The sequence below is a fragment of the Rhinopithecus bieti genome, unplaced genomic scaffold, assembly GCF_001698545.2.
Source record: "Rhinopithecus bieti isolate Rb0 unplaced genomic scaffold, ASM169854v2 scaffold_9899, whole genome shotgun sequence".
Taxonomy (NCBI): Eukaryota; Metazoa; Chordata; class Mammalia; order Primates; family Cercopithecidae; genus Rhinopithecus; species Rhinopithecus bieti.
The window spans coordinates 1,410,294-1,420,826 of NW_016806979.1; the positions used below are offsets into that span (position 1 = coordinate 1,410,294).

The following is a 10,533-nucleotide window of genomic DNA, read 5'->3' on the forward strand; positions in this document are numbered from 1 at the left end:
TTTTGAGACAGAGTTTTACTCTGTTGCTCAGGCTGGAGTGCAGTGGCGCGATCTCCACTCACTTCAACCTCCACCTCCCAGTTCAAGTGATTCTCCTGCCTCAGGCTCCTGAATAGCTGGGATTACAGGTGCCGCCACCATGCCTGGCTAATTTTTGTATTTTTAGTAGAGACGGGGTTTCACTATGTTGGTCAGGCTGGTCTCAAACTCCTGACCTCGTGATCCACCCGCCTCAGCCTCCCAAAGTGCTGGGATTATAGGCGTAAACTACTGCACCCGGCCTGATTTTTTTAATTGTTCGTGTTTTTTTTTTTTTTTTTTTTTTTTAAATACAGAGAGGGTCTCTCTGTTGCCCATGCTGGTCTCAAACTCCTGACCTCAAGTGATCCTACTGCCTTGGCCTCCTAAAGTACTAGAATTACCGGCATGAGCCATTGTGCCTGGCAAAAGTTTGATTTTTTGTTTTGTTTTGTTTTGTTTTGTTTTGTAAGAGGATCTCCTGAGCGAGATCTTCTTATCTTTCTCTCAAGTAGCTGGGACTGTCGATGTATGCCACTGAGCCTGGCTAGTTTTGTTTTTTTTGTATGTGTGACATTTTTAGTGTAAGCAGATACACTCACACATGCATGCACACACAATCATAGTATCCTTCGTTTCTTTGTGCGTATACTATATTATGTGCACTTTTTCCACCTAACACTGTCTTGTGGAGATCACTGGATGACTGGCTTCCTATTTAAATAACCTGACTGGGAGGTGGGCTGGGGTGCCCTGCAGCTGCTCTCAGAGGTTGCTGATTAGAGTCTGAAACTGCAGCTTGTGCATGTGTGATAGCTGGTGTATAGGCTTGCTAGTGGCCCCTGCACGAATGTGTGTCTTTCTTGGCTATATTTATATGGATTTTCAGTGACAGTTTTGGTATCTTTGCATAACAATAGATGTAGTGTTTCATGAGGCCCTTGCCATGGTTCTTTTAAAAAGAGACATTAGATGGCAGTAGAGACCCCGCCAGTGAAGTCTCCACCCTTAGGTCACTGGGCTGTACTCAGTCGGCTGCTTTTCCAAGCACAAAGTATTCCGATTCCGTTTTTTTAAGGGGTCTCTTTCATGGAGAGCTCAGTGGTTCTATTAAAAAGTATAATTGAGGCCAGGCGTGGTGGCTCACGCCTGTAATCCCAGCACTTTGTAGGGGCAAGGCAGATCACTTGAGGCCAGGAGTTCAAGACCAGCCTGGCCGACACAGCAAAACCCCGTTTCTACTAAAAATACACACACAAAAATTTGCTTATATTGCCACATGTCATTAAACAACTCCTTTTCCTCAGATTTTTCTCTTGAGTTTGTGGTTTAACCTATGTTCTGGAGGTATTAATGACCTCCATATGGGTAATACCCAGCAAATGTAAACTTCTTTGTGGTTTTGCCAGATTTTGACTAATTTGCAAGGATATGTCCAGTTACTGCAACTCAATTTGGGATTACCTTTACCTTTCCTATTCTTATTGCTGGGGTTTCTGCATGAAATGATACCTATTAATGAACCACAGGCTACATTTAAGTGAACATTAACGATTTTGGTAAGCTTGGTCCAGTCTGGGAAGTGATGTGCCGTGGCTGGTTTCAGTTGCATGGGAGCCAGTCGAAGCCACAACTCATCGACTGCCCTGTGCCAGATGGAAGGAGGTGGCTGATTTTCGAATGCCTTTTCCCTTCCTTAGGGTTGGTGAGCTCATCGCTCTCTGTGGAGTTCATAGTGTCTCTCCAACTCAGTGCCTGAGCTGTGAAGCCAAGCGCATCGTCTCTGCGGAGCGGCACACAGATTGTCCAGGCCTGTTTTCTGGGAAAGGATGTTACCTTACAGTTTTTGAGTCTTGCCTAATTTAGCCAAAGCTGTTTGAAGTGAAGCTACTTATCCAAGGAAGTTTGAAAATAACTTCATTTCCTGATGAAGGAACTTTTAAAACAGGCAGGAGTATAGACCTCCCCTTAGTCCTGAGCGCTCCTGATGCAGAGCCGTTTCACACACATCAGCTGAGCCCTGTGTGCCACATGTTTTGCAGTCCTGGTAAAAGGCACAGCGCAACCTTAGAGAAGCCAGGAGGCGTGTCGCATGTGTTTTATCTGTGGCTGTAGCTCTCCTTTCTGACTAGGAGGCCCCCAGCACTCCTTGTGACCTGGAGCTGGAATTGGGAGGGCTTGGAGTGCTGCTTCCTGAGCCCTCTGCTCTAAGTCCGTCTTCTCCCTTTGATTCCCTGCAGATTGGTACACAGAACAGCTTGGAGCTTCTTGAGGATCCAAAAGCTGAAGTGGTCGATGAAATTGCTGCCAAACTTGGCCTGCGGAAGGTACTGAGGCATCCGGCAGCCAAGCAGGGGGCGTGGCCAGGCTCTGTTGAGCATCCAGGCCAGGGAGAGTTGGGGGAGTGGCCGGGCTGTGTTGGGGACGGGCTCTCCCCAGCTGCACAAGGTCAGGTGCAGGCACCATACGTTTTGAAACTTCACGTGTGTTTATTGGGCACCAATAGCTTTTACGTTCCTCTGACTTAAACTAAAATGAGAACGTTTTCTTGAGCGCACACACACACACACAAAATCCCAGTGCAGATCTGGCTGTTGTATTTCAGCCTTCCAGCCACACTTCTTGAGGACTGCTTCAAGTGGGAAATAGAAGCAGGAGTCACACCCCAGCTGCACCCCTGCTGGCTCCCCTGTGCATGTGTGTCCCTTCTGCCTGAGCCGTCCCTTCATGTAGCTTGGAAGCCGAGGACAGTCAAGGTTGGCGTTCCGTTGACAACCAGTGTTCATGTTCCGTGGCGTGCACTTGGAGCTTCTGCTGTTCCGTCATCAATCATCGTTTCATTTCCTGTTGATAATTTAGCTCTCTGAGCCTACGGTTCTTCCTAGTTTCATGGAACAGTTAGAAAATGAGAAAAGGATTTCCTTTTTTATTCTGTTGATCTGGTTTATCTGACATCATTGATAAAGTTCCCAGGAACGATTTTTATAAATTCATGTAGAGCCATGAATTTGAACATATCTTACAAGTTTAATATTAGTAAGTATGTTTTATCCTTTATTTCCTAATCATCTCAGACTGTGAAAAATAATCTCTAGATTATTTCATCCTCTCTACAGATTAAGGGGGTGAGACTGCAAATGTGACTTAAAACCTGGTGTCAGTGAGCAGTCCACACACCGTTTTACTCTCTTAGGAAAGAAACATCCTGTTTCTAACAAGGAGTCAGCCTCTTCATTTAGCGTCATATTTTGGTTCAAATTCTGGAAGTTCTCTTGTTGAAAAGAGATTGGTCCAATTTTTTGGCCTAATTTGTTGTAGTCTTATAGTTCATAATCTTGAAATTACTTAAATACTTTTTTTCAAAACATGAGTTTCTTATTTTATTTTATTTTATTTTATTTTTAGGAGTCTTGCTCTGTCACCCAGGCTGGAGTGCAGTGGCATGATCCTGGCTCGCTGCAACATCTGCCTCCCGGGTTCAAGTGATTCTCCTGCCTCAGTCTCCTGAGTAGCTGGGATTATAGGCGTCCGCCACTACGCCCGGTTAATTTTTGTATTTTTAATAGAGATGGGGTTTCACCATGTTGGCCAGGCTGGTCTTGAACTCCCGACGTCAGGTGATCCACCCGCCTTGGTCTCCCAAAGTTCTGGGATTATAAGTATGAGCCACCATGCCTGGCTCAAAATATGAGTTTCTAAGCCCTTATATTTCTTAGTTTGATTTTGATTCTGCTTTATTTACTGTTTAATTACATTAATCCTTTAAGTCTCATTTTCTCTGTTGCCATCACCTTGGGTTTTCATTCACTGGGGCATCTTTAAAGACAGTGAAAGTCTCCCAGTGTGCTGGTCATATCTGCTGGGGATGGATGGGAAGAGTTGTGTGTCAGGTAGTGCTGGGGAGAGTCGTGGGCCACAGATCCTTCCCAAGGACAGAAGTGACAACTGCCAGGACCCACGTGCTACTCCTGCGGCCTTGCGACAGGCTTCTGGTGGAGGAATTCACAGGCAGAGGCGGGCCTGAGGATCCCACAGCACACAGGCACTGCCACACTGAACGTGCAGGGGGTGCTGGGTCGCGGGTTTCAGATCCCGATACCCTCAGATGCTTCCTTCTGGCCTTGAACTGGAGCTCCCAGGAGCAGCTCTGTGAAGTCTGCATTCTATTTCCCCTTTTATCTTAAGTGCCTTTCTCTAGGAATCCTTTTTCTTAGCTTTTCAGGAAAGACCTACTCTGTGAAATGTTTATTTGCTTGCCTGTTGTCTGTCTTCCTCTTGGGAGTTTAAGTGCCTTTTTCACCCACCTTCTGTTGGTCTCACTCACTGCTGTGTCTCTTGCATCCAGCATGGTGCTGGGCAGAGTTGGTGCTGAAGAAACTCATCTCTAACCCAGCAGCACCAGAGGGAGCGTGGCCAGTTTCTACTGAACAGAGATGGAGATCCCTGGGTGTGGCCTGGCATCTTACTTGAGGAACCCATTGATGTAGATTAAGCTGGCTCACAAAAAGGAGCTTCTGACTGAGAACATTCTTTTTAAGCTGTCTGGGCAAAAGCCAGAAAACATTCATCATCTGTCTTTTTTTTTTTTTAAGATGAAGTCTCACTCTGTCACCCAGGCTGGAGTGCAGTGACGCAATCTTGGCTCACTGCAAGCCCCACCTCCCAGGCTCACGCCATTCTCCTGCCTCAACCTCCTGAGTAGCTGGGACTACAGGCACCTGCCGTCTCAACCGGCTAATTTTTTTGTATTTTTAGTAGAGATGGGGTTTCACCATGTTAGCCAGGATGGTCTTGATCTCCTGACCTCGTGATCTTGTGATCCGCCCTCTTGACCTCCTGAAGTGCTGGGATTACAGGCGTGAGCCACCGCGCCCAGCCATGTCCAGCTAATTTTTTTTTTTTTGAGACAGAGTTTCTCTCTTGTTGCCCAGGCTGGAGTGCAATGGTGCGATCTCGGCTCACCGCAACCTCTGCCTCCTGGATTCGAGTGATTCTCCTGCCTCAGCCTCCTGAGTAGCTGGGATTACAGGCATGTGCCACCACCCCGGCTAATTTTGTATTTTTAGTAGAGACAGGGTTTCTCCATATTGGTCAGGCTGGTCTCGAACTCCTGATCTCAGGTGATCCACCCGCCTCAACCTCCCAAAGTGCTGGGATTATAGGCATGAGCCACCGCACTCTAATTTCTGTATTTTTAGTAGAGACGGGGTTTCACCCTGTTGGCCAGGATGGTCTCGATCTCTTGACCTCATGATTCTCCTGCCTCAGCTTCCCAAAGTGCTGGGATTACAGGCGTAGTCACCACACCCAACCATTCATCATCTATCTTAAAGAGATGTTTAAAAGATACTTTACTTTTTATTAAGGTTGGCTGGATATTTACAGACCTCGTCTCAGAAGATACCCGAAAGGGTACAGTCCGCTACAGTCGAAATAAGGTGAGGTGGAGATAGGAATGTGCATATGGCCCTGTGGCTTGGTTACAGATGGCACTGGCCTGCATTCTCAGGGTCTCTTTGCACCGCTGGTTCTAGCTTTCAGGCCACATTATTATTATTATTATTATTATTATTATTATTTGAGACGGAATCTTGCTCTGTTGCCCAGGCTGGAGTACAGTAGTGCAATCTCAGCTCACTGCAAGCTCCGCCTCCCGGGTTCATGCCATTCTCCTGCCTCAGCCTCCCCAGAAGCTGGGACTACAGGCTCCCGCCACCACGCCTGGCTAATTTTTTTGTATTTTTAGTGGAGACAGGGTTTCACTGTGTTAGCCAGGATGGTCTTGATCTTGACCTCGTGATCTGCCCGCCTCGGCCTCTCAGAGTGCTGGGATTAGCGACGTGAGCCACTGCACCCAGCCTTCAGGCCCCATTATTTTTCAAGAAGGTCGTCTTGATCAATGAAGGCCGGATCTCCTGGTCTCATAGAGCTAAACCCATCTTACCTTTACAAAGCAGTGACTTTCAGGGCTCAGCCCATGGTGGGTGGTTTGCATAGTGCTTCTGGCCTTCGTAGTCATGGGTGGTTTTAGATGAGGAATTGGTAATGGTTAGGAATTGTAGATACTTGTTTCAAAGTGGTTTTGAGTTTTATAGTTTGGTTCTTATTTTTTATTTTTTTGAGACAGAGTCTTGCTCTCTCGCACAGGTTGGAGTGCAGTGGCACAGTCTCGGCTCACTACAGCTTCCTCCTGGGTTCAGGTGTGCGTCACCATACCCAGATAATTTTTTTATTTTTACTAGAGACCAGGTTTTGCTGTGTTGGCCAGGCTGGTCTCGAACTCTTGTCCTCAAGTGGGCCTTCCACCTCCACCTCTCAAAGTGCTGGAATTAGAGGTGTGAGCCACTGCGCCTGACTTAGTTCTTATTTTTTAATGAAGAAACAGAAACATATTTGGCATGGTGCTGTAAAATTGATAGGCTGCTTCTCTTGTCTTAGGATACCTATTTCCTAAGTTCAGAAGAGTGCATCACTGCAGGAGACTTCCAGAACAAGCATCCCAACATGTGCCGGCTCTCTCCCGATGGACATTTTGGATCCAAGTTTGTTACTGCAGTGGCTACAGGTATAACAGGGACAGTTGTAATGTAAATATTACCACCTCGTTAATATGTTTTGTTCCTCTTTTTGGTAGCCTTTTTTTTTTTATTTTTTATTTTTTATTTTATTTTGAGACGGAGTCTGGCTCTGTCACCCAGGCTGGAGCGCAGTGGCCGGATCTCAGCTCACTGCAAGCTCCGCCTCCCAGGTTTGCACCATTCTCCTGCCTCAGCCTCCCGAGTAGCTGGGACTACAGGCGCCTGCCTCGTCGCCCGGCTAGTTTTTTGTATTTTTTAGTAGAGACGGGGTTTCACCGTGTTAGCCAGGATGGTCTCGATCTCCTGACCTCGTGATCCGCCCATCTCGGCCTCCCAAAGTGCTGGGATTACAGGCTTGAGCCACCGCGCCCGGCCTTTGGTAGCCTTTTATCCTTAACTTAGTTATAGTGGACTTTGTTACTGGGCTTGTGGGATATAAATTCCTCCTTTCTTTTTATGGTAAAAATTCTGAACTCAACAGCATAAAACTATAAACTCAAACCCCAAAACTCACAACAGACTCAGGACCTCCACAGAGCTCTCCTCTAGGCCAGTGCTGTCCTTAAAAGTCCACTTTTTTGGCCGGGCGTGGTGCCTCACGCCTGTAATCCCAGCACTTTGGGAGGCCAAGGTGGGTGGATCACTTGAGGTCAAGGAGTCCCGAGACCAGCCTGGCCAGCATAGTGAAACACCATCTCTATTATAAATACAAAAATTAGCTGGATGTGGTGGTGGGCACCTGTAATCCCAGCTACTCAAGGAGCTGAGGCAGGAGAATCGCTTGAACCCAGCAGGTGGAGATTGCAGAGAACTGAGTTTGTGCCAGTGCACTCCAGCCTGGGTGACAGGGCAAGACCCAAAAAAAGAAAAGAAAAAAATAAATACATGTATGTGTGTGTGTGTATGTGTGTGTGTGTATATATATGTGTGTATATATGGACAAGGATATTCCCCTGGGCGACAGAGTGTAACTCCATCTCAAAAGGAAAAGCGGGTTTTTTTTTTTTTTTTTTTTTTGATAGTCTCACTCTGTCATTTAGGCTGGAGTGCAGTGGCGCAATCTTGGCTCACTGCAACATCCGCCTCCTGGGTTCAAGTGATTTTCGTGCCCCAGCCTACAGCTGGAATTGTAAGTGCACACCACCACACCCGACTAATTTTTGTATTTTTAGTAGAGACGGGGTTTTGCCTTGTTGATCAGGCTGGTCTTGAACTCCTAACCTCAGGTGTTCTCCCTCATTGGCCTCTCAGAGTGCTGGGATTACAACATCTGTAATTGTAGCATTTTGGGAGGTTGAGTCAGGAGGATCCCTTGAGACTGGGAGTTTGAGATCAGCCTGGGCAACATGGCAAGACCCCATCTCTACAAAAAATAGATAAAACATATTTTAAAAAAGAAAGAAAAGTGTTCAAGCTGACTGCAGAAGTTTTTGCACTTTGCTGCATATTCTTGAGCTTGCCAGGTTTTTGTGTCTTTTTTTCGTTTGTTTTTTTGAGAAAGGTTCTTGCTCTGTCACCCAGGCTGGAGCGCTGGAGCGCAGTGGTGTAGTCACAGCTCACTGGTGTGACTCCTGGACTCATGTGATCCGCCCCCATCAGGCTTCCATGTAGTTGGGACTACATGCATGTGCCACCATGCCCTGCTAATTTTTAGATTTTTTTTTTTTTTCCCCAGAGACGGAGTCTCTCTCTGTTGCCCAGGCTGGAGTGCAGTGGCGCAATCTCAGCTCACTGCAAGCTCCGCCTCCTGGGTTCATGCCATTCTCCTGTCCCAGCCTCCCGAGTAGCTGGGACTACAGGCGCCCCACAGCACGCCTAGATAATTTTTTGTATTTTTAGTAGAGACAGGGTTTCACCATGTTAACCAGGATGGTGTCAACCTCCTGGCTCGTGATCCGCCTGCCTCGGCCTCCCAGAGTGCTGGGATTACAGGCGTGAGCCACCGCGCCTGGCCTAATGTTTTTTTTATTTTTTTGTTTTTTTTTTTTTTTTTTTTTTTTTTGAGATGGAGTCTCGCTCTGTCGCCCAGGCTGGAGTGCAGTGGCCGTATCTCAGCTCACTGCAAGCTCCGCCTCCCGGGTTTACACCATTCTCCTGCCTCAGCCTCCCGAGTAGCTGGGACTACAGGCGCCCGCCACCACGCCCGGCTAGTTTTTTGTATTTTAGTAGAGACGGGGTTTCACCTCTTAGCCAGGATGGTCTCGATCTCCTGACCTCGTGATCCGCCCGTCTCGGCCTCCCAAAGTGCTGGGATTACAGGCTTGAGCCACCGCGCCTGGCCCTAATTTTTAAATTTTTAACAGAAACGAAGTCTTGCTGTGTTGCCTAGCCTGCAGTTAGTTCCTTGATGTAAGGTGCATTTAGATTGATTTTTGAAATGAATATACTTTTTGAATAGTGATAGGCATCTTTCACATGTTAATTATTTTAATAATACATGTTAACTATTTCACATGTGAATTAGTTGAGTCAGATTTATTTTCCTAAATTGTTGCTTGGGTTGAGCGCTTCAGGGAAGGGTTGGGAATTTGGGCTAGGATTGAATGAGGGTCTGGGAATTCTGCGTTACAGAACCCGTTAAGTGAGGGCACTCTGGGGAGGGGTGCTGTAATGGTGGGAGGCTCAGGGCAGCTGGAGAGCAGCTGGGGCGTCAGGCAGGTGTCACTGGGCACCCAGGAGGGGAGCAGAAAACAAAGGCGCTCATGTCATTTGGAATTCTGCCTGGCTAGCATTGTATTTACAGACGGGGAGAAAGGTATCATCATACTCTTCTCGGTGTCACATCCCCACACCCCTGCCACACGTAGGCTGATATCTGGGTGCAGTAGTGTAGGCTGGTAGTTTCCAAGCCTATCAGACTCAACTCCTGTTTTTAGAACACTTTGTGATACCCCTTTACTATGCAGAAATGACATTCATGGGTAATACAGCTAATGTAGGCTGCCGACACACGGAATTCTGAAACAGAAGGCAGAGTAACTGTAGCATCCAGGGAAAGTGGTAGGAAAGACACGGAATAAAGTCGAACGTTCAGGTGTGTCAGTGCCTCCGGACTGGCCCCTGAGGACAGCACAGTGGGGTCCGTGCGGGCCTGTGTGGGCAAGGGCTGAGTACAGGGCTGAGTCCAGGCCTCTTAGCTGGCCTTGCCATCAGCAACATGTCTTCCTGAGAGGCTCAGCAGCTCTCCACCCAGTTCCAGGCAGAGGAGTGTACCCTTACCTCAGCTTACACTATTACAGTCCCAGAGAATTCAGTGTGCATTGAAACTGTGCCTGTCTGTTTTGTGGCTCTTCATAAAATAGAATTGCTTCTAATCTCACATGATTGTAAATAGTGCTTTTGCCTGCACAAGTGTGTAGCAGGCATTCTGAGTTATGTGGGATATGGAACTGTTCCATAGTATTTCAGTGTGGTTTTAATTTCTATTTTATTCTGAGTGAAATCGAGGGTCTTTTATTTTTATTTTTAATTTTTTTTTTGAGACAGTCTTGTTCTGTCACCCAGGCTGGACTGCAGCGGCACGATCTTGGCTCACTGCAACCTCCGCCTCCTGGGTTCAAGTGATTCTTGTGCCTCAGCCTCCCGAGTAGCTGGGATTATAGGCGCATGCCAACACACCCAGCCAATTTTTGTAATTTTTTTTTTTTTTTTTGAGACGGAGTCTCGCTCTGTCGCCCAGGCTGGAGTGCAGTGGCCGGATCTCTGCTCACTGCAAGCTCCGCCGCCTCCCGGGTTCACGTCATTCTCCTGACTCAGCCTCCCTAGAAGCTGGGACTACAGGCGCCCACCACCATGCCTGGCTAATTTTTTTTTTTTGTATTTTTAATAGAGACGGGGTTTCACCGTGTTCACCAGGATGGTCTCAATCTCCTGATCTCATGATCCACCCGCCTTGGCCTCCCAAAGTGCTAGGATTACAGGCGTGAGCCACCGCACC

The 10,533-nt window shown here is 47.3% G+C and overlaps 1 protein-coding gene across 1 annotated transcript in view; it reads left to right on the forward strand.

Moving 5' to 3' along the window:
- The window catches only part of NPLOC4 (NPL4 homolog, ubiquitin recognition factor), a 65,757-nt gene that overhangs the window by 19,665 nt on the left and 35,559 nt on the right, over nucleotides 1–10,533 (forward strand). Inside the window, 3 exon segments of the mRNA XM_017879266.1 lie at nucleotides 2,259–2,345; nucleotides 5,385–5,456; nucleotides 6,457–6,583. Coding sequence (XP_017734755.1) covers nucleotides 2,259–2,345; nucleotides 5,385–5,456; nucleotides 6,457–6,583 — 286 coding nt within the window.